This window comes from Mobula birostris, chromosome 6 (genome assembly GCF_030028105.1).
Source record: "Mobula birostris isolate sMobBir1 chromosome 6, sMobBir1.hap1, whole genome shotgun sequence".
Classification (NCBI taxonomy): Eukaryota; Metazoa; Chordata; class Chondrichthyes; order Myliobatiformes; family Myliobatidae; genus Mobula; species Mobula birostris.
Genome location: NC_092375.1, coordinates 114,051,709 through 114,076,289, shown reverse-complemented (window position 1 = coordinate 114,076,289; position 24,581 = coordinate 114,051,709). Strand labels below are relative to the sequence as shown.

Below are 24,581 nucleotides of genomic sequence, written 5' to 3'. Positions count from 1 at the left end.
TGATCTCATTGAATGTCAGAGCAGGCTGAACAGGCCAGATGGCTGACTCCTGCTCCTAGTTCTTATGTTCTTATATTATGTTCTAATAGACTTAATGGCCCAAAATATCATGGGTCTAAAGAAGATAAATGAGATTATAAAGATTAGCTTTAGTTGTCAAGATTCAAGATTGTTTATTGTCATTAGTTAGTAGATGACTGTAAAGGAAAATGAAATGACTGCCACTCCAGATCTGATGCAGCACAAAAAAACCTACAATGTAAGCATAAAAACCACAATAAAAAACACAATAAATACAAATACAGTGGATTCCAGTTAATTGGTCCATTGGTTAATCAGGGAAGCCGCTTATTTGGGACAAATATAGAACATAAACTAATTGAGAAAATAGCCGAGTTTCCCTTTGTTTGTTTGGGACACTATGCCGCTTCATTGGGACAGGAGATTGAAGCTGAGCAATTTCTAACTGCTGTCAGTTGAATTGAAGTGAATTGAATTGACTTTATTTCTTACATCATGTATATACATGAGGAGTAAAAATTTTTACGTCATGTCTCCGTCTAAATGTGCAATGTGCAATTTATAGTAATTTGTAATAAATAGTATGTACAACAGGACAGTCAATATAACATAGAAATACAGTTGTGTCAACGTGAATTAATCAGTCTGATGGCCTAGTGGAAGAAGTTGTCCTGGAGCCTGCTAGTTCTGGCTTTTATGCTGCGGTACCATTTCCCGGATAGTAGCAGCTGGAACAGTTTGTGATTGGGGTGACTCAGGTCCCCAATGATCCTTTGGGCCCTTTTTATGCACCTGTCTCTGTAAATGTCCTGAATAGTGGGAAGTTCACGTCTACAGATGTGCTGGGCTGTCCACATCACTCTCTGCAGAGTCCTGCGATTGAGGGAAGTACAGTTCTCATACCAGGCAGTGATACAGCCAACAACAGGAATTCTGCAGATGCTGGAAATTCAAGCAACACACATCAAAGTTGCTGGTGAATGCAGCAGGCCAGGCAGCATCTCTAGGAAAAGGTACAGTCGACGTTTCAGGCCGAGACCCTTCATCAGGACATGTAGCCAGTCAGGATGCTCTCAATTGTGCTCCTGTAGAAAGTTTAGAATTTGAAGACTCATGCCAAACTTGTTCAACCATCTGAAGTGAAAGAGGGGCTGTTGTGTTGTCTTCACTACACAGCTGGTGTGCATAGACCATGTGAGATCCTCGGTGATGTGTATGCAGAGGAACTTAAAGCTATTCACCCTCTCAACCCCAGATCCATTGACATTGCTAGAGTGATTTTTTTTGGGTAGGTGATTTGTTTACACTTAAATGACTTTGGCCACCAGACTTCTATTTTAACTGTTTGACAAAGGACTGTGGATTGAGTCCACCACAATGGGCTTTCTAAAAGGTGTGAATACCAGATGCCTTGGGTGCCATAGTTTGACTTGATGCTGTAGTTTCGAAGATAGTATTATCTATTTATTATTAATATTAATTGTCTTCTATGTTAGCACGGGAAATGCCAAATAAATGTATCATAGACTTAACTTACATTCCTAAAGGCTGTGGATACCAACCCAGACATGTTGGCGTCGGAAGGAAAGGATGGTGTGATATTTTGTATGTAGCTTCAATAGGAAGCATTGTCTATGCATTGTCTATAACTTTTTAAGTAGCGATTGTCTTTGTGTTTAGCATATAAATATCGAGCCCACATTGAGCTAGCAGACCTTTCTGCGGAAAGCGTCTCTGCTGTACCTCGTTGTGTCGAATAAAGAAGCTGCTTTGTATTTACCAGTGACTCTGTCTCTCTGGTGATTTCATCCACGCTACGACAACATCAACAGGGATTAGCCTGTCTCCATTCCTCCTGTAGTCTACAACCAGCTCCTTTGTTTTTGTGACATTGGGGGAGTGTTCTTTTTCTTGACACCACTGTGTCAGGGTGATGACTTCTCCTCTGTAGGCTGCCTCTTTAATACTTGTGATAAGGCCAATCAGTGTAGTATCATCAGCAAATTTAATTAGCAGATTGGAACTTTGGGTGGTGATGTAGTCATGGGTATACAGAGAGTAAAGGAGGGGGTTTAGGACACAGCCCTGAGGGTCAGAGGGGCAGAGGTGAGGGAGCCCACTCTTACCACCTGCTGGCGATCTGACGGGAAGTCCAGGATCCAGCTGCACAAGGCAGGGTGGAGGCCGAGATCTCTGAGCTTCTTGTCAAGCCTGGAGGGAATTATGGTGTTGAATAATGAACTGTAGTCCAAGAACAGCATTCTCACATAAGCATCCTTCTTCTCTTACTAGCTCTTCCGTCAGTTAGTCCTGACGAAGGGTCCCGGTCTGAAACGTCGACTGTACCTCTTCCTAGAGATGCTGCCTGACCTGCTGCGTTCACCAGCAACTTTGATGTGTGTTCCTTCTTCTCCAGATGTGTAAAGACAGTGTGTAGAGCTGTGGCTATTGCATCACCTGTCGATTGATTGTGTCAGTAGGCAAATTGTAGGGGGTCCAGTGTGGACGGTAACATGCTGCAGATGTAATCCTTGACCAGCCTCTCAAAGCATTTGCTTATTATTGCGACAGGATGCCAGTCATTCAGACATGTTACCTTGGTCTTTTTAGGTATAGAACAATGGTGGATGCTTTGAAGCAGGAGGGCACTCTACACTGGGAGATGGAGAGATGAAAAATATTGGTAAACACACCTGCCAGTTGTGCCGCGCCCAGGGATGCCGTCCGGTCTCGCAGTCTTGCGACTGTTCACTCATTGGAAACACCAGTGTACTTCAGCCTCAGAGATGACTAAGGTGCAGGTCGCTTTGGTAGCTCTCCTTGGGGACATCGAATTGAGTGTAAAAAAGTGTCAGCTCATCTGGGACAAAGGCAGTGATATTGGCAGCACCACTGTGTTTAGCTTTGGTGTGCAGACCTTGCCACAAGCTGCATGTGTTGTTGGTGGAAAGTTGTGTCTGGATCTTGTCACTGTATTGTCGTTTCGCTGCCTTCATGACTTTGCGTAGATCATAGCTGCATCTTTTGAGTTCCTGTTGGTTACTGTTATGTGCACTTGTGTGTCTGTTCGACTCCACACCATGCTTAGAGCAAACAGTTTTTAAATAGTGCCAGTTGTATGTGTTTGTGTTCAAAAATCAGTGATTTTTGTCACTGATAGTTGGCAAGAAATAAGATGTAAGATAACTCAGAACTGTTTTGAATTGGATGATCTTTATTGTCATTATACATAGGTACAATAAAACTCTGTTTGGCTTCCTCTCAGGCAATTAAATAAAGCAGTAGATAAAAACAAGACAGTAATAGAAAAACAGTATTAAATAGACAAGAGGCAGAAAATAAGTTTCAGCAGCACCAGAATATTACAGTGATGCACAAAGTGCCGTTAGTGAAAGTATTTGAGTCCTTGTGTGTGCATGTGTGTGCTCACAGTTTCAGTCATTGTTCTGTGGGAGTGGTGTGATGGAGGCCACAGCTCTGGGATAGAAGCTGTTCCTCAGTCTATTTGTTCTGGCTCTTAGTGTCCTGAACCTTTTGCTGGGCGACAGTGGGTCAAACAGGGAGTAGCCGGGGTGTGTGGTGTCTCTGGTTACGCTGATTGCTTTTTTCCTGAGTCTGCTGGAATAGATGGTGTCCAGTCCTGGGAGCTCCATCCTGACAATTCGCTGGGCTGCCTTCACCACGCGATGCAGGTCTTGTTGCTCAGCGGCTGTGCAGCTGGCATACCACACTGTGGCGCTGTAGGTCAGGATGGTTTCAATTGTGCTTCTGTAGAAGTTAAGCAACAGCTTCTGTGGGAGTTTAGCCTGCTTCAGTTTTCTGAGGATGAAGAGTCTTTGTTGTGCCTTTTTTACAAGCAGCGAGGTGTTGGTGGTCCATGTCAGCTGTTTTGACAACATAACTCCAAGGAACTTTAGGTTTTCCACACTTTCCACTACCTCTCCATATATATGGAGGGGGCGCTGTACTCTGTCCTTCGATCTCCTGAAGTCAATGATCATCTCTTTTGTTTTAGAGGTGTTAAGGACCACTGTGTTTGCTCACTGTGGTTTCAAGCATCCAGGCTTGGAGATGCTAGAAACGAGTGGGAGTGAAAATGGAATGATTTCACTACTTCAACAAGTTAGAAACTATGAAAAATTTGAAGATATCGACAGTCATCTTGAATGTTACAATGAAAATGAAGATTTGGAGGATGCAATTGTCGAGAGCTTTGTATGAAAGCAATTCACTAAATGCTCTGGGTGTCTGCACTGATTTTGTTCAGAATGCAGCAGCATACGTGGGATGAATTCCCCCGTTGATAACCATTAGGAACCAATGCACAGTTTTATAGTACTGTAGCAGTATTGCTAGTGTTGTAATTTGTTCTGCATTTCATCTACAAACTCAACTTGTTACTCAGTTAAATGGAGGTTGGCCTTCTTTATGTGTTTTTATCTATTTCCAGGAATCTTTGGCTAATTAAAGGAGCTACTTAATTGCGCCAAAACGTACTGATCCTGATGTGTCCCGACTAACTGGAATCCACTGTACAGTTTATATACATCGGCTGAATGTATGTACATAACGTGATGCTAGGTCCAGGAGTATCTGTGCATAAAGTGACTCTGACAGGAAATGATATAGCAGTGGTGGTGGGGGGGTCATTGGGGGGAGTCACATGTACATCAAAAAATACAGTGAAATGCATCATTTGTGTTAACAGTCAACAAAGTCAGAGGCTGTGCTGGGGGCAGCCCACAAGTGTCTCCATGCTCCCAGCAACAACATAGCAAGCCCACAGTGTACTAATCCTAACTGTATGTCTTTGAAATGTGTGAGGAAACGGGAGCACCCAAAAGAAACCCACTCAGTCATGGGAAGAACATACACACTCTTTACAGTCAACGTTGGGAATTAAACCCACACAGTCACGGGAAGAACGTACACACACACCACAGTCAACGTTGGGAATTAAACCCACACAGTCACAGGAAGAATGTACACACTCTTTACAGTCAACGTTGGGAATTAAACCCACACAGTCACGGGAAGAACGTACGCACTCTTTACAGTCAACGCTGGGAATTGAACCCCAATTTCTGGTGCTGTAAAGCATTACACTAACTGCTACACGATTGGGCCACTTTTTGTATGGAAAATGGTTTATTTTTTCATTTAAGTGCATTCTCTGTGCACTTTATGTCAACTTGTACATCTACAGAACACTTTTTTATCTGTAAATATTATCATGTTAATATTATTTTATGTGCTGTATGTGACATATATACAGAGTTTTACACCCTGGTCCCTGAAGAACAATGTTTCGTTTAGCCGTACACATGTGTACAGTTGAATGAGAATAACCCTGAACTTGAAGTTAAATTGCCTTTCTTTTCTATGCTTTCACTCTGTGACCATCTGCCTCCCTCAGCCTGAAGCAGTTGCTTACCTCTGTCCAGTAGCTTAACGGGCTCGGACACTGCTGAAGGTTTGCTGCAGCTCTTGGACGTGGCGCTCTGGATGCGGAAGAGGTACTGGATGCCTTTGTTCAGAGACTGGATGGTGAAGCTGGTGTCCCGGATGTTAGTTTTCAGGATGTGCCACTGAGCAGATCCCAGCACTTGGCTCTGAATAACGTACGTTAGGCTGGTGGGATCTGCGAACGATCAGAGACAGTTGGCGCCTTGTGGTGAGGAAATCTCCCCACATTAGAAAGACACAGCACACTGAAATAAGCCCTTCCGCCCATCTTGAGCATGCTGACCATCAAATACCATCTATTCTAAACCCATTTGCCAGCACTTAGGAATCAAGAATCAACTTCATTTGCCAAATACATTTACATGTATTAGGAATTAGCTGTGGTGTGCTGGCGCACCATGCAACAAAGAACAACATTCAGCATTATAAAGAATAAAGACATATAAAAATATAATTAAAGGTTTAAATACAGATATGGGATAAAATTTGCATAAATACATAAACACCAGCATATATTTACAATGTGAACAGTATTATAAAAGGCAGTTTAAAGTGTTTACAGTGCAGTGACTGAGGTAATGGATAATGCTTATCAGTCACCATAGAAAGCATTCTGTCTGGATACACCATGGATTGGTATGGCAATTGCTCTGTACGTGACCACAAGAAACTACAGTCCACACTTCTTGCTGCCTCAGTAAAGCAGCCAGTATGATCAATGACCCTGCCTACCCCTCATCTCCACCCTCCCATCAGGTAAGATACAAAAGCTTGAAAGCAAGTACCATGAGGACCAAGAACAGCTTCTACCACACGGCCATAACAGAGTGTGTGATGGGACAGTGTAGAGGAAGCTTCACTCTGTGTCTGACCCCGGGAGTGTTTGATGGGACAATGCAGAGGGAGCATCATTCTGTGTCTGACCCTGGGAGTGTGTGATGGGCTGGCGTGGAGGGAGCTTCACTCTGTGTCTGACCCTGGGAGTGTGTGATGGAATGGTGTAGATTGAGCTTCACTCTGTGTTTGACCATTGGGAGTGTGTGATTTGATAGTCTGGAAGGAGCTTCACTGGATGTCTGACCCTGGGAGTGTGTGATGGGATGGTCAAGAGGGAGATTAACTGGGTGTCTGACCTGGGAGCAGGGTAACAAGCTATAGTTTCCATCCTGTGTATAAGACGCAGACCAGACAATGTGGAGGTACAGTCCCAGATGGTGCATCAACCTCCCTCCCCCAGCCTGCCCATCCCTGGCGTGGCCTATGACCGTACACCTGTCCCTGATGTGGTCTATGACCGTACACCCATCCCTGGTGCGGTCTATGACCGTACACCCATCCCTGGTGCGGTCTATGACCGTACACCCATCCCTGGCGTGGTCTATGACTGTACATCCGTCCCTGATGTGGTCTATGACTGTACATCCGTCCCTGATATGGTCTATGACCGTACACCCGTCCCTGATGTGGTCTATGACTACACACCCATCCCTGATGTGGTCTATGACTACACACCCATCCCTGGCGCGGTCCATAACCGTACATCCGTCCCTGATGTGGTCTATGACCGTACACCAGTCCCTGATGTGTTCTATGACTACACACCCGTCCCTGATGTGGTCTATGACTACACACCCATCCCTGGCATGGTCTATGACCGTACATCCGTCCCTGATGTGGTCTATGACCGTACATCCGTCCCTGATGTGGTCTATGACTGTACACCCGTCCCTGGCGTGGTCTATGACCGTACATCAGTCCCTGATGTGGTCTATGACCGTACACCCATCCCTGGTGTGGTTTATGACCGTACACCCATCCCTGGTGCGGTCTATGACCGTACACCCATCCCTGGTGTGGTGTATGACCGTACACCCATCCCTGGTGCGGTCTATGACTGTACACCCGTCCCTGACATGGTCTTTCACTGTACACCTGTTCCTGACGTGGTCTTTGACTATACACCCTGCCGTTACCTATTGCCGGGTCAAGTTTCTTTGGTTTGTTCCACCGGAGGATGACGGTACGACCGGTCACTCCCACCACCACTGGCGGCCCGCTGGGAGGGGCAGGGACAACGTCTGCAGAGAGGGCAGCAGTGAGACCGGGGCAGCAGCAGAAATGGCAGGTGGTTACCCCCCCCACCTCCCACCCTCCCTGCTCGGTCCAGTTCTGTCCAGTACCGGTCCCCACCCCTCATCTTACTCCATACCAACCTCCCCGATCTCTCCTCACACCAACTCCACACCCCACTAAATGACCCACACCCTCCCCGCTCCAAGGATTCCGCCGCATCAGTCACACCTCCTCATCCACCCCACCCTTCCCCACATCTCATCCAACCCCCTCCCATTCCGTACAGTCAACCGCACCACATCACCCCACCCCTCACCCTCTCTGCAACACCCACACCCTTCCCTGACTCCCAGCCACTCTACTCACAAGCACATACAACCCCTCCCTGCCCAGACTCATCTCGCTCCAATGAGTGTGCTGCACCTTGTCACTCCTCATCTCCCCCTCACAACCCACTCCTCAGCAGCCCGAATCCCCGAATTAGATCCCAGCCTGTAACCCACTCCCATGCATCTGTTACTCCCTATCTAGGCATTTCAATATTTGATTGGTTTGAATGAGATCCTCTCATTCTTCTATACTCCAGTGGGTGTGAGCCCAGAGACGTCAAATGCTTCTCATACATTAATCCTTTCATTCCTGGGATGTGTCTAGTGAACCTCCTCTGGACCCTCTCCAATGCCAGCACATTCTTTCTCAAATATGGGGTCTAAAATTGTTCGCAATACTCCAAATATGGAGAACTCTGAAAAACACTCCTCCAGACTCTTGCCCTTTGAGCAGATATCTTTCTTATGGACTGAGTGGGTTCCCATGCAGGGTCCGCCCCCATCCCACTAATGGACAGTTACAGGTTGGGATCTTACCAGACACGTAGATGTGGGCATAACTAGTGGCCTTCCCCACCTTGTTCGCTATCACACTTTTGTAAACGCCAGCGTGCGAATGGTCGATGTTGCGTATGACTAGGCGATGGATGTCTTTGTCTGTGTCAGAGAGAAGTCATGGTGAGAAGCCAATCGGTGGACAGAAGGCAGAGACAGAGCGAAGTCTGACCTTGCAGTGTAATGGGGTGTCACGAGAGTGTAGTAGTTAAAGTAACACTTTACAGCACCAGTGACCCAGGTTCAATTCCCACCACTGTCTGTAAGGTAGCTGTCTTGCAAGACATTAGGGAACAGGACTGTGGCATTACTGCTGGGGCGCCACCAGGCTACAGGGTGAGGTGGAAATTCCACGTCGGAAATAGATGGCCCTGGGGATGGAATAGTGTGCTGAGGACAGGACAGAGTTGGGGAACATGTGCCAGGAGTAGTTGGCTAGCTCAGCAGTACTGCTGTTGTCCCACCAGGTTACAGAGTGAGAGGGAGGCCCGGGTCTGAAATCGATGGCACTAGGGGCGGCAGTGGTGTGCTGAGGTAAGGCCAGGGGCTGTGGGTGGGTGCCAGGGATGGTGCATTGAGGTCTGTGCATCAGGTGGTGTACGTACACTGCGTCATCCTCCTGTCCTCGGTGCTCTGCAGCCTCTGGCCGTTGTGGTACCAGCTAATGGTGGGGTAGGGCAGCCCCGTCACCTGGCACTCCAGTACCGCGTCCTTCCCCTCTGTCACGTCCACGTTCTGGATGGACCTGATGAAGTCCGGCATGGTGAACCGCTCCACCTCGTTCTCCGGGATCTCCGGCTCCTCGGGAATGGACGGCATCTTCTCCAGCTTGGCCCTGTGCGAGAGTAGGGGTGGAGGCGTTGGAGAAAGAAGAGGCAGGAGATTGCCCAAGGTGTGAGCAGACTCCGAGGGTGAGGGTGCGATGGGGAGGAGATCCCCGGATAACCCTGTGGCAATAAGCCACGTGCACAGACTGCTTTCTCTCCGTTAACCCACCCCACAACCCCCGACTCCATCACATTCTCACCTGGAAATCCAAAGGGGAGAGATGGGATCTAACAGCCTCCAGAAATCCCGGACAAAGAGGTCTACCAGACATCACAAAGATGTGAAACAGAGCTCTTCTGCCGGCAGGGAGCAGTGGTGGTGACTGGGGTCACCAGAGAACCTGCCTGAATAATCAACTGACCACCAGGAAACGTTTTTGGTTCAGATCGTTTCGCCAACTGCACCTCGACTTCCTCAGGAAGCAGAAGAAACCTGGCCCTCACCAATCTTTATCAATGCATCATAAAAGCATCCTACCTGGATCTGTCACAGCTTGGTATGACAATTGCTCTGCCTGTGAAACTGCAGAGTTGTGGGCAGAGCTGAGCACATCACAGAAAGCAGCCTCCACTCGATGGACTCTGTCTACTCTTCCCACTGTCTCCGTAAAGCAGTCAGCAAAATCAAAGACCCCACCCACCCCAGAAATTCTCTATTCTCCCCTATCTCATCGGGCAGAAGATACAAAAGACTGAAAGGACAGTCCACCAGGCTTGAGGAAGGCAAAACAATAGCAGAGTACAGAATAAAGTGCTACAGTTACAGAGGAGGTGCGGTGCAGGTAGACAATAAGGTACAAGATCATAATGAGTAGATTGTGAGGTCAAGAGTCCATCTTATATACTAAGGACTATAACAGTCCTACAGCAGTGGGGTAGAAGCATCCTTGAGCCTGGTGGTATGAGCTTACAGACTTTTGTATCTTCTTTCCATTGGGAGAGGGAAGAAGACAGGACGTACAGCGGGGGCGGTGCCTTTGATTATGCTGGCTGCTTTACTGGGCGCTAGAAGTGTAGTCAGAGTCCATGGAGGGGAGGCTGGTTTAGAGATGTGCTGACCTGTGTCTACAACAGTCAGATAGAGGATCAACCTGTCAGGTGATCGACTCGGTCAGTTTATCTACCTGCTCAGTGTGACCTACCTGCTCAGGTGACTTACCTGGTCAAGTAATTTACCTGTACAGTTTATGTTTCATAGCCAGGTGATTTACCTGGACAATGTGATCTACCTGCACTGTTTGCTTACCTGGACAGTGTGATCTATCAGATTAATATGATGTCTTTATCTGTCAGCGCAACTACCTAGAAAGATAATCCATCTGGTTAGTAGACCACATCTTCCTGCTGTCTGTGGGATCTTACTGTGTCCAGGTTTGATGTCACGTTCCCTCCTGCAGAACCTCACTGGTTGTGATGTGGTGTGGGCTGCACTGAAGTAGTAAAGGACATTATAAAGAAATACCCCTTGCCCTGTTGCCATGCTTACATTGGTGATGCCATGATTGGTCGTGGCTCCTCAACGTAGAGCTCTGCTGAGCAGAAGGCGTCGCCGTGAGCATTCTGGGCAATGGCAGAGTATTCCCCCTCATTCTCAGACATGGCATGCATGATGAGCAGGGAATGCAACCCTCGGTCTCTCACGATCCATACCTCGTCTGTCTCCACGACCTTCTCACCTGCCAGGCAGGGAAAGAGGGGGTCATGGCACATCTCTGTTCGTTAACACATGCCCCCTCCCCCCTCCCAACCTTCCCACAACTGGGAATGCAGGAATAACACAGTGAAATTCTCAGCAGAGTCTTGTTCATTCCTGGAAGTTTGTATTCCTGACAGTACGGACTGTCCAACCCCTGTCACCATTTGAGGTCCCTCTGTGAAGGTAGTTGGGCTTTGGCCCCGGGAGAGAGCATGCTAAAGGTCCCACGGCTATGACTCTGCACAGCCTTCCCCAGTGTTTAGGGCAACATTCAAACCCATCTCCAAGCTATATTCCAACTCCTGATCACATCCTTCTGAAGGAACTCAGAAGGTCAGGCAACAACTATGGAGGGAAACGGACAGTCGATATTTCCAACCAAGGCCCTTCATCTGCAAGGGTCTTTACCTGAAACGTTAACTATCCATTTCACTTCCACAGACGCTGTCTGACCACTGAGTTTCTATAACACCTTGTTTGTTGCTCCAGATTCCAGAGTCTCTCTAAACTTGCCAGAGACTGAAAGGCTAGACAGAATGCTCATAGCGAGGATGTTTCCAATAGTGGGGGAGTCCAGGACCGGAGGGCATAGCCTCAGAATAGAAGGATCTCTGTTTAGAACAGAGATGAGGAAGAATTTCTTTAGCCAGAGGGCGGTGAATCTGTGGAATACATTGCCACAGATGGCTGTTGTAGCCAAGCCATTGGGTATATTTAAAGCAGAGGATGATAAGTTCTTGATTAGTAAGGGGTTAAGGGTTTTGGCATGTGAATTGGGTTATAAAAATCAGCCATTGTTGAATGGTGGACGATGGGCCAAATGGCCTTGTTGTGGGCGGCATGGTAACATAGCAGCTAGTGCAGTGATTTATGCATCAGCTACGAGGTCAGGGTTCAATCCCTCCACTGTCTGTTCTCCCCGTAACCACATGGGTTTTTCTCTGGGTGCTCTGGTTTTCTCCCACTTTCCACAGGCATATGGGTCAGGGTTAGTAAGTTGTGGGCATGCTCTGTTGGCACCGTAAACTTGGCCACACTTGTGGGCTGCCCCCAGCACATCCTCAGACTGTGTTGGTCACTGATGCATACGACAGATTTCACTACGTTTTGATGTACATGTAACAAATAAATCTAATCTTAGACCTTAAAAAACCTTACAGTATGCCTTTGATAAATCTCTATCAGGTCTCCAATCAACCTCTGGCACTCCTGGGACACTGAGCCTTTGGCCACTGTGTTCCTTTGGGAGAAGGAAGAGGCACGTAGAGAGATTAGGAAGCAATGCAGTGCACTGGCCTTTATCATAAAACAGTTTAAATTTAAGCTTAGATATGTTTTGGTTCGATGTCTTGATGTACATATGACAAATAAAGCTCATCTCTAAACTCTGAATCTACAATTGTGCTCCTATATCTCATGGTTTTATGAGAGATTAAAGGGGGTTATGGCAGGTGGCATTGAGGTAGATCAGCCATGAGGGTACAGCAGGACAAAGGGCTGAACATCCTCCTCCTGCTCCTGTTTCTTCCCGCTGTGAAGTGCTGTGGGAAGCTCCTGAGATCACGTGCATTTGTGTGTGCCCTGTGCGATTCAGACTGGAACCACGGCCCCTTTCCCCACAGATTACCGAAGTGCATCCAGATGACGGTGGGGGCAGGGGTCCCGCTCACTTTTACGTCAAGGTGGGCTGTCCTGCCCTCGATCACAAAGACGTCTTCCAGCTTCCAAGTGAAGAGCGGAGGGACGGAGGGCAGTACTCTCAGCTGGGCACTGCATGTCTTCTCATCTGGGGAATAAGTAACATATACTGACCACCTTCTGGGTTAAAAATTAGTCCCTCAGCTTCTTATTAAATCTTGCCACCTTACCCTAAACATGTGCCCTCTATATCTTGATTCCCCCACCCTGGGGAAAAGACAGTGTGCATTTGCTCTATCTATACTCCTTGAAAAGATCAGCGATGTTCCAAACTCAACTTCTCTCTATAACTCAGTCTCTCGTGCCCTGGCAACATCCTTGTAAATCTCTTCAGCTTAATATTCAGAGGATGTTTCTAATAGAGATGGAGTTTAGGACAAGAGGGCACTGCCTCAGAGTACAAGGAGATTCCTTTGGAATAAGCCAGTGGATAGTGACTCTGTGGAATTCATTGGCACAGACAGTTGTGGAGGACAAGTCATTGGGTACAATATATTTAAAGCGGAAGTTGATAGGTTCTTGACTAGTCAGGGTGTCCGTGGGCACATGGCCAAGTGGTTAAGGCATTCGACTAGCGACCTGAGGGTTGCTAGTTTGAGCCCCAGCCGAGGCAGCTGTTGTGTCCTTGAGCAAGGCACTTAAACACACAGTGCTCTGCGATGACACTGGTGCCAAGCTGTATCGGCCCTTGCCGTTCCCTTGGACAACATCGGTGTCGTGGAGAGGGGAGACTTGCAGCATGGGCAACTGCTGGTCTTCCATACAACCTTGCCCAGGCCTGCGCCCTGGAGGGTGAAGACTTTCCAGGCTCAGATCCATGGTCTTGCAAGACTAATGGACGCCTAAATAAGTCAGGGTGTCAAAGGATATGGAGAGAAGGGAGGAGAATAATAACTCCGCCATGATGGAATGGCAGAGCAGACTTGATGGGCCAAATGGGTTAATTCTGCTTCTAAGTCTTATGGTGTTATATTTAAAGCAGAGACTGGTAGATTCTTAATTAGTAAGGGTGTCAAAGGTGTTGTGCATTTAGTATTTCAGTAATATTTGAGTAATATCGTAAATATGTTGTTAGATTAAGCACTTTTTGTTTACGTAATTCATTATGGGTTATGTATGAATGGCATACGTCATTACAACATAATGTCATATGTGAGTGCCTCACTAAAGTAAAATGAAGTCGTCACATTTTCCCAGAATCCCGTGTATTTCTTTCAATTAATTCCTGGAGTTGCAAAGTATAACAGTGGCGATGTGGAAGTTTTAAAATGAACCTGAGACCACTACCTACTGCAGTGAGATGTTCGAGTTAAAAAAAATGAGCTACATGAGAAAGATAAACACATTCTACTGTACAACAGGTAACGAGGTGATGTATACTGAAGGAATTGAGTAGTATTTAGAATCAAAATGAAACAGCCAATGAACAGCGAGTGCCAGTATTGCTGAGTATAATATGTGAAAAATCATATAGTTTGCTTAGAAGTTGCTCTAGCAAAACCAGTCAGAATGACCTTTGCTGATATCATGAATGTAACGCAGGATCATTTAGGACCAAAACCATTGTTGATTCCAGAACACTTTAGGTTACATAAGTGGAATCAAAAGGAAGAGGACTCCATTTCAGCTTACATGACTGAATTGAATTGTCCAAGGATTGTCAGCTCAATGATGGGCTTAATGATGCACAGAAAGACTGTTTAGTTTGTGGAATCTTACAAGAAAGCACTCAAAAATGGCTCCTAACTGAAGCACAATTCACATTTTAAACAGCAGTTGAAAACACTGTATCAGTGGAAACAATAGCTAGAGACATGATTGAGTTGCAGTCAGAAATGAAAGTGAGGGTGAACAAAATGGCAATGTCTAATTAGAAACCTGCCTGGTTGAACAAATTGTATTATTGTTGTGGCAGCGGCTTACATACACCAGACCAATGCAGGTTTAAAAGCAAAACTTGCAGAAAATGCAACAAAGTAGGCCACATATAAAAATATGTTAGACAAACAAAAAGAAATGGACTGCACAGCAATGAGAAAAAGATAAAAAATTAAGTTGCATTTTCAAAAAGAATATTAATTTGTAGGCTGTTGGATGAAAATCCTGATAATGATGAGAGTGACATAGAACTGAGAAGCCTTCCAAAATTTACAATTTGAAAAATAGCAACAGACGAGCAATATGACTTACACCAGAAGGACACTGGCTAGCTGCTTCAGTCATTCTACAAAATGAGTTTGAACACCATTTCAAAGATACTGAACTGAAGCTTACAGATATCTAATTAAGAACTGATACTGGAGCAAAGATAACTCCTACGGGAATGAAGTTTGTAACAGTGAAATATAACAACCAACAAGCCACATTGGGTTTGTATGTGGTAAAAACAGGAGGGCCAGCAATGCAGGACTGTGGTTGTCTGAGACAACTACAACTTGATTGGAGATCCATCCACTATTAGCATGTCACATTCCCTACAACAGAGTCACTGAAAGCTAATTAAGAAAGATACTGATGATGTCACAGCAGGGTTCAAGGATGGCATTGGAAAACTTAAAACGTATCAAGGGTAAAATAATGTTAAATGAAAATGCCACACCCAAATATTACAAAGCCAGTCTGGTTCCTTATACCATCCATGATAAAGTAGACAGTGAGCTCGATCACATGGAGGCTGAAGGAATTCTTTGAGTGGAGTGGAGTCCATGGGCAATGCCAGTGGACCCAGTAGCCAAGAATGGGTCTGTCAGGATCTGTGGTGAGTTTAAGGTCACCACAACCCAGTACTGAAAGTAGATCACTACCTTCTGCCCAGGATAGAGGATATCTTTGCAAACTTTTCTGGAGGAAAACACTTCAGCAAAGTGGACATTGCTGAGGCCTATCTACAGATGGAGATGGAAGAAGAGTCCAAATTGTTTCTCACCATAAACACTCACAAAGGACTTCATCACTATGATAGGCTTGATAGACTGCACCTGCACTCTGGTAGAAAGCTATTGATAATGTGCTGCAAGCTTTCCCAGGCACTCAGTGTTACCCGGATGACATCATTGTTACCGTTAAGGATATCAAGGAATATCTCCAAAATCTCAAAGAAGTGCTAAAAAGATGAGAAGATTATAGGCTCAGAGCATGATGCAATAAGTGTGAAGTCTTTAAACCAAGCATCACTTACTGTGGTCACACCATTGACACACAAGGATTACACAAGTGTGCCGAGAAAATTCAAGCAGTGGTGGATGGCTCAAGACTAAAGGACATATACCACTTGCAGTCCTTTTTAGGATTTGTCAATTTCTACAACAGGTTCCTGCCAAATCTGGCTACTGTGTTCTACCTTTTGAACTCATTACTACAGATCAGGAAGAAATGGCAATGGACAGAGCAGTGTGAGGTGGCTTTCCAAAAGGCAAATGGAATAGTGACGTTAGACACTGTGCTCACACATTATGATCCACATCGTCCAGTGAAGCTTGCCTTATGATATGGGTGTAGTCATGTCACACGTAATGAGTGATGGAAGTGAATGCCCCATAGTCTTTGTATCGCATTCCCTTACTACTGCAGTGAAAAATTACACGCTGATTGACAGAGAGGACTTGAGTCTGTTTTGGGGTGTAAAATGTTTCAACCAGTACCTGTATGGGAAAGAGTTTACCCTCATTACTGATCATCAACCACTGGTGTCCATTTACAACTCACAGAAGGGTGTTCCACTAACAGCAGCAGCACGAATGCTGAGCTGGGCTCTGTTTTGCGGAGGACACAATTACAGGTGTAACATGCTGTAAGGTTTCACTTCTAATGTAATGGCCTCTCTGTAATGTTTCACTGCCTGACCTGGAGATAACAGGGCCTTGGAATGTGGGGGCTAACCCATGAGAGAAATGTTGTTCTTCCTTGTGAGTCTGAAAGAGAGATTTTTGTGGTCTTTGGTCGGCGAGAGAGGAAGAAGGAAGACGCGTGTGGAGAGAGCTGGAGACCACCGGACTGAGTGGACTGGGAGCGGGGGTTCAAAGGTCGGCAACGTTTGGAGGAGGTCAATGGTGTAGCAGTGAGCTCCAACCTGCATTTTTGACTTTTCCCTTAAAATGGGCCCTTTTTCTTTTTATTCTTTACTAATCTTCTATCCAGATTAGGATTTATAAAGTTCAATCATTTAATTGCATATGGTGTACTCTCTGATATTTTGCGGTGCGGACTTGCAACTGGCCAACACATCACGCAGCATCCAGACAAATGGAATTTCTCAGTCTGGCGGGGCCAGAAGATGTCTTCCCCTAGACGAACACATGCTGGCCGAGCCTAAGGATTACACAAGATCGAATTCAAGAGGACAACTAATCATGGAAATGCTGGTGGATTGTCCTGTTTACCCTTGGAAAGGGAAATACCGGCCAGCTGGTGGCGCAATGACATCGGCGCTGGACCCAGAAGTGGAGGTCCCCGGGTTCGAAACCAGTCGGCTCCGCTCTCCATCCCTGCCGGGTTGAGTGTCAAAATCGCAACTCGACCTCGTACAATAAAAAGGGAAAAATACTGCAAAGATGTCTGTGTGAGTAGTGGCGTGCCACACAGTCTCTCTCCCGCTCTGCGCCTTGTAAAAACCATGAAAAAGACATCATCACAGATACACACACACACAGACGAGCGAGCATGCACGCACACGCAGACACACATGCACAGACTCACACGCACGCAGGCACACGCCAAAAAAAAAGGAAAGGGAAATACCTGAAAAATTTACAAAAGAGGACATATTCTCCCTAAGGCAAATCCAAAGTCTCCCTATTACAGCAGAGATGATGCAAAGGGAAACCAAAGACTTCACACTGTCTCAAGTCTACATAGGCAGCCCAAAATGGCTGGAATGTGCAGCAGAAATTCCAGTTCCCCCCATTTTTACTGGCACCGGGATGACAGGGGTTGCCTATGTGGGGATTGAGAGTTGTTGTGCCATTCAGACTGAGAGCTGAAGTGTTGGAGGAGCTACATGCCAGACATCTAGGTGTGGTCAAAATGAAAACATTGGCTCGAAGCTTTGTCTGGTGGCCTGGGATAGATCAGCAGATCGAGCAACTAGCTATGCATAGTTTGGGATGCTAACATTTCCAGAAGATGCCGATAGCAGTGTCTCTCCATCCCTAGGAATGGCCTGTATTACCCTGGCAGAGGATTCATGTGGATTTTGCCAGACTATTCCTGGGCACAAATTTCTTGGTAGTAGTGGATGCAGCTACAAAATGGCCAGAAGTGTTTCCAATAGCTTCCACTACAGCCTCTTCTCAAGGATTGGTGTCCCAGAACACTTGGTCAGTGACAATAAACCTCAGTTTGTAGCAGAACAGTTTTGGTCAATCCTGAAAATGAATGGAGTAAGACATATTACATTTGCACTGTCCTGCCCAGCTACAAATGTTTTGGTGGAAAGGTTTGTCCAGAGTCTAAAGAACGCACTGCGAGCAATATTAGCAGAATACACTACACTAACACTGAATCCAAGCTCGCCAATTTCCTCCTTGCGAATTGCAATGCAGCACACTCCATAACCAACAACTCACCCATTACACTGTTCCTGGGTCATCCCTTACACTCATGCTTGGATCTCCTCAAACCCAAACTCAGAAGGAGTATGCAGGACAAACTGAGGTCTCCTCATACAAGGAGGTTCAATGTTTCACCCCTGGACAAGCAGTCCTGGTGAGGGACTACAAAGATGATCAAAAGTGGGCACTTGAAAAGATTAAGGTCAGAACTGGACCACTCTCCTACACAGTGTAGATTGTGTCTGATGTCATCTGGAGATGACACAATGATCAGTTGAAGAAAGCAGAGTCAATTGTCAGAGCAGAAAGGAGTTCAGAGCCACTTCCTGCAGTCCCGGAGGCAACTCCTACAATCACTACAGAGGAGGCCCCAGAACCGGAGATTGTTTCACAGCCACAAGTCTCACCTGCCAAGCAAAGTGAGCAAGCACTCCCCACACCCCGTCAGGAAAGACGTTATCCCTCAAGGGTGAGAAATTTCCACAGCAATTAAATATTTAGGCCTGAATGAGGCACTTTAAAAATTACTATGGTGTGGATGTCCATATAGTAGCTGTACATATATAAACACACACTTATAGCATGGTATAGTGCTGTGTATTTAATATTTCAGTATTATTTGAATAATACTGTAAATATATTGTTTGATTAAGCATTTTTTATTTGTTTATAGAATTCATTATGGATTATATGAAAGAAGTATTTAAGTGGCATACATCATTACACCATCACGTCATTTGTAAGGGCTTCGCTAAAGTAAAACAAAGTAGACATGTTTTCCTAGACTCCCGTGTTCTTCTTTCAATTAAGTTCTGGAGTTACAAAACATAACAAAAAGTTATGGAGAGAAGGCAGGAGAATGGGGATTCTAGGACAAGATGGCACGACTCAGGATTGAAGGACCCTCTTAGAACTGAGATGCGGAGAAACTATTTTAGTCAGAGGGTGGTAGATCTGTGCAATTTGTTGCCACAAGTGGCTGTGGAGATCAAGTCATTGGGTGTATTTAAGGCAGAGACAGAGAGGTTCTTGATTAGCCAGGGCATCAAAGGGTATGGGGTGAAAGCAGGGGAGTGGGGATGACTGGATGAAGTGGATCAGCCCATGATTGAATGGTGGAGCAGACTCAATGGGCCGAATGGCCTACTTCTGCTCCTAAATCTTATGGTCTTACGGTCTTATGGGTTGAGAGGGACAATAAGTCAGCCATGTGGGAATGGGCTAATTCTGCTCCTATGATTGATGGTCTAATACTCCAACTATGTTGTACAACTGCAACGTCATGTCTCAACTTCCGTACCCTGATGGTTGAAGATCAGTATGCCAGCTGGCTTCTTTACCACCCTGTTCTGTGCAATGCGCTGGGACTACTCACTGCCTGTGTGTCTGGGCCTCGCCAGCCCCTCACTCACCTGTTGCTGTGCTAACTTTGCAAGTGTATACTCCCGAGTCATCCTCGTGTACCGAATTTAGGAGCAGCTTGCACTTCTTGCCGTCAAAGTGCATCTTGCAGTTCAGCAGTGCGGGCTGGACCAGCTTCCCGTTGGTCAGCCAGTCGACGTCAACTTCAGGGGGGCCGCGCACCTCACACTCGAAGAAGGCTGACTCTCCGGCATTCACTGTGATGTCCCGTGCCGGGGCCATGATTGCCAACACTTGTGCATCGCGGTGGCCTGCAACACAATGGCAACAAACAAGCACACATCAGTCCACGTCATGCTGGAACATATGGGATCCGGGGCGAGCCTGCCAATAATGATTAAAGATATAAAATGCTGGAGAAACTCAGCAGGTCAGGCAGCCTCTATGGAAAGGAAGAAAGAATCAACGTGGCAGACCAAGACTCTTCCTCAGGACCGGGAGAAAGAGCAAGAAGCCAGAATAAGCAGGTAGAGGGAGGGAAAGGAGTACAAGCTAGAAGGCGGTAGGTGTGAGCATGTGAGGGGGAAGCTGGGAGGTGATTAGGTGGAAAAGGTATAGCATTGAAGAAGGGATCTGATAGAAGAGAGAGAGTAGACCATGGGAGATAGGGGAGAAGGAATGTCACCAGGAGGAGGTGATGGGCAGGCAAGGAGAAAGGTAAGGGGGATCCAGAGTCAGGAATGGAAAAAGTGAGAAGAAGAGGGGGAAAGTCGATGTTCATGTCAACAGGTTGGAGGCTAATTTGTAAAATGTAGCTGTTCTGAACCATCATAAAGAATTTCTCATCCAAGCATAATAAGTACATGCCCTGGATGGAGGTTTAGGAGCCTTAGATCCCACACCACCAGATTCAGGAAAAGTTATTACCCTAAGATCATCAGGCTCCTGAACCAGTGTGGATAACTTCACTCACCACAACTCTGAACTGATTCCACAACCTGCAGACTCACTTTCAATGATTCTACAACTCATGTTCTCAGTATTGTTCATTTATTTGCACAGTTTGTCTTCTTTTGCATGTTGGTTGTTTATCAGTCTTTGCTAATGTAAAGCTTTTTGTATATTCAATTGTATTTCTTTATTTTCCTGTAAATGCCTGGGAGAAAAAGGAATCTCAAGGTATACGTATCTCAACATATACATACTTAGATACTAATTGTTATTTTGAACTTTGAAACCATGACATATTTGGATTAGATGTTATCTTAATGGATCTCATGGAATCCAGGGTAAGCTAGTCAACTGGCTGTAAAATTGGGCTGACAGTAGGTGGTGAAGGGTTGCAATTCAGATGGGGGACGGTGATGGAAAAAGCTGCAGAACACTGTAGACTCAGCCAGCTCCATCACAGGCACTAGCCTCCCCAACATCAAAGACATCTTCAAGAGGTGAGACCTCAAAAAAGGCTGCATTAATCAGTAAGGACCCCCACCATGCAGGACATGCCCTCTTCTCATTGTTGTCATCAAGAAGGAGGAACAGGAACATTTCAGGAACAGCTTCTTCCCCTCCGCCGCCAGATTTCTGAATGAATAATGAACCCATGAACATTTCCTCAGTATTTTTCTCACCTTTTGCACCACTTATTTATTTATATGTATTTCTTATTGTAATTTATAATATTTTTACGTATTGCACTGTAAAGCAACAAATTTCACAACGTATGTTAGTGATAATAAATCTGATTCTGATTCAAATGGACAATGAGCCCATGTACACTACTTTACTATTTTATTCCCTTTTGCATTACATATTTATATATTTTATATAAGGCACACCAGTGCCTTGTAAAAGTATTCAGCACCCAACCCTTTGTTCACATAAATGAGTATTACAATCAGGGATTTTGATCAATTTAATTGAGGATTTTTATTTGTGAATCATATGCTTCCTTTTTTTCACACTAGAGTCCACAGGGAAAACAGCAAAGCATGAAAAACTAAAAATTCAAAACCTGAAACATCAGCAGTTCAAAAGTATTCATCCCCCTTTGCTCAGTAGATGGCTTAACCACCTCTTGCAGCTATTACAGCCAGTAGTCTTTTTGGATAAGCCTCTATTAGCTCCAATGTGATGGAGCAAGATTTGCTCATTCCTCTTTGAAAAATTGTACAAACTGTGCCAGGTGAAATGGGGACACCTCTTTTTCCCTATTAGGAAGTGAGAGAGCCTGTGGTATGTTGATTTACCAGGTGAACGGATAGTCTTTGGGGTACTGCAGGTCTGTGTCTTTATTGATGCTTTGCTGCACGCTTGAGTGTTCAGTGGGGGGGGTGCCATTGCTTTTTTTCTGGTGGGGAAAGGGGGTGTCGTTGCTTTGCTGCTGCTTATGCATGGAAGGGGGAAGCTGGGGGGGTCTTTGGGGTTCTAACATTTAACTGTCATTCATTGTTTGGGGCACTCTTCTGTTTTCATGGATACTTGTGAAGAAAAAGAATTTCAGGATGTATATTGTATACATTTCTCTGACATTAAATGTACCTATTCAACCTATTGAAAGGTTAGTTGGGGAGCGGTGGTGGACAGCAATCCTGGGTCTTGCCAGAGATGTTCAATCAGGTTAAGGTCAGGACTCTGACTGGGCCATTCAAGGACATCAATTTTCTTCATTTGAAGCCACTCTGAGGTTGCTTTGACAGTGTGCTTTGGGTCATTGTCCTGCTGAAGGACAAACTTCCTCCCCAGTTTAAGCCTTCTGGCAGAGGCTAGCAGGTTTTTATCCAGGATCTCTCTGTATTTAGCAGCACTCAGCTTCCTATCAATCCTCAACAGATATTCAGTCCCCGCTACAGAAAAGCATTCCAATAGCATGATGCTACCTCCACCGTACTTTACAGTAGGGATGGTGTCACCTAGCTGACGCACAGAATTAAATTTATGCCACATGTACCACTTAGTGTCCAGGCCAAAAATTTCCAATTTTGTCTCATCTGACCACAAGAACTTCTTCCACATCTTTACAGATTCTTCTAAAGTGTTGCTTTGCAAAGTCTTGACGGGGAAGGGTATACTTTTTTTTTTAGCCAGGGCTTCTTCCTCGCCACTTTTTCAAATATACCCTTTTCTGCAAGGCCTTAGAAATAGTGAAGCCATGAACTTCGTCTCCAGTTGCAGCCACTGAGTTCTGCAGCTCATTCAGAGTGACTGTTGGCATCACAGTAGCTTCACTTATAAGTCCCATTCTTCTCTGGTGACTAAGTTTAGAGGAGCAGCCTGACCTAGGCAGTATGGCTGTGGTTTCATAAGTTTTCCACTTTTTCATGATGGACTACACTGAGCTCCAAGGTACGTTGAGTGCCTTTGAGATGGTCTTGTCCCTTTCCCAGAACTGTCACCAGAATTATCATTTCCCTGACTTGTCTTGAATGCTCTTTTGTCTTCATTTTGGTTTGGTCTGTTGAAAATCCACCATACTGTTGGACCTTACAGAGAAAAGGGGTATTTATTCTTATGAATCAATTGAAAACAGGTGATCCTCCAATTTTCTACATCAACAAATTGGGTGAGCTGGTAAGGCAACAGTATATTGCACCTGACAAAGGTTAGCGAAGTAATTACAAAGGGAATGAATAGGTTTTCAGCATCACAATTTTGGTATTTAATTTTTAGTAAATTATTGACAGGTTTGGAATTATTCTTTTGATTTGATGTGATACACAATGTTTTGTAGATTAGCTCAAAAAATCAGACTTCTATAACATTATAATTTGTAGTTGTAGATTTTATTATGAAGTACTGCTGCTACAAAACAACAAATTTTACCACATTTGCCGGTGATATTAAACCTGATTCTGATTGCGACTACTGGTGTGCTGCATCCCCTGCTGTTTGCCATTTATTTTAATAATTTGGATGACAATGTTTGTGGCACAGTTAGTAAGTTTTCAGATGAGAACTTTCATGGTATAATAAGGTTATAGAGTTATAACCTTTATATTCACGTGGTGGATGTGGGTTCATAAGTTTGAATAAGTACATGGATGTGTATGGAGGGCTATGGTCCAGGTGCAGGTCAATTGGACTAGGCTGAATTATAGTTTAGACTGGACTAGATGGGCTGAAGGGCCTGTTTCTTTGATGGAGTGCTGTATGATTCTAAGGAAGGTTGAGGTGGGTATAGGTCAGCCCTGATTATATTGAGTGGGGGGGGGGGCAGAACTGATGGGCCAAGAGGCCTTCTCCCACTCCTATTGCCTTGTAATCTTGTGGAACAGGAGAGTCAGCAACCAGAGGAGAGCTCTCTGCCACTCGAGCCTTCCCCACCATTTAACAAGCCTGACTGGGTTTAAACCTCATCTCTACACTATCGCTCCCTCCTCCCTGAGTAACCTTTCACCACCTGCCCCCAACCTCATCAGGAATTTTTTTCTCTGTCTCAAAAACACTCCGGACTCTGTTGCACCATCCTTGAAGGCACAGCATTCCAAAGGCTCACTCACAGATCAGTATAGCACTAGCTAAGGCCATTCTGCCAACAATGTTGTATTGATTTTGACACCAATTTATACCAAATGCCCTCCTGATCAGAGCCTGAAGGTCCATCGGAAGTCCAGAAGCTGAAGGCTGATGGCCAGAACCTGGTGGACTGTCTGTGTGTGTAGGGTAGAAAAGGGCTTACTTCGTTGTTGTCTTCATGCTTGTTATGTTCTTTGTTGTGCTGCCAAGTATAACTCAGGTCCTCAAGTCCCAGTAACCTCCTCGTAAATCTTCTCTGTACTCTTTCAACATATTGATATCTATCCTGTAAGTAGGTGACCAAAACCGCACACAAATTTGGCATCACCAACATCTTATACAACTTCAGGATAATATCCCAACTCTTGTATTATATCCTTTAATTTATGAAGGACAACGTTATTCCAAATAGCACTCCGATACACGTTTACTTGACTTTGTTTTTCAGGTGTTACACAGGAGAATAACCAATTTTCCAGAGGACACAATA

General features: G+C 45.3%; 1 protein-coding gene across 10 annotated transcripts in view; it reads right to left on the bottom strand.

The window, feature by feature from the left end:
* The window catches only part of spega (striated muscle enriched protein kinase a), a 392,740-nt gene that overhangs the window by 107,149 nt on the left and 261,010 nt on the right, over positions 1–24,581 (bottom strand). For all 10 annotated transcript variants that reach the window (XM_072261057.1, XM_072261052.1, XM_072261055.1 and 7 more), the window contains 7 exons: positions 19,627–19,887; positions 12,595–12,753; positions 10,758–10,947; positions 9,050–9,279; positions 8,427–8,546; positions 7,461–7,565; positions 5,456–5,662 (listed from right to left, as the gene is read on the bottom strand). In XM_072261057.1, coding sequence (XP_072117158.1) covers positions 5,456–5,662; positions 7,461–7,565; positions 8,427–8,546; positions 9,050–9,279; positions 10,758–10,947; positions 12,595–12,753; positions 19,627–19,887 — 1,272 coding nt within the window. The remainder of the gene's footprint in view (positions 1–5,455; positions 5,663–7,460; positions 7,566–8,426; positions 8,547–9,049; positions 9,280–10,757; positions 10,948–12,594; positions 12,754–19,626; positions 19,888–24,581) is intronic.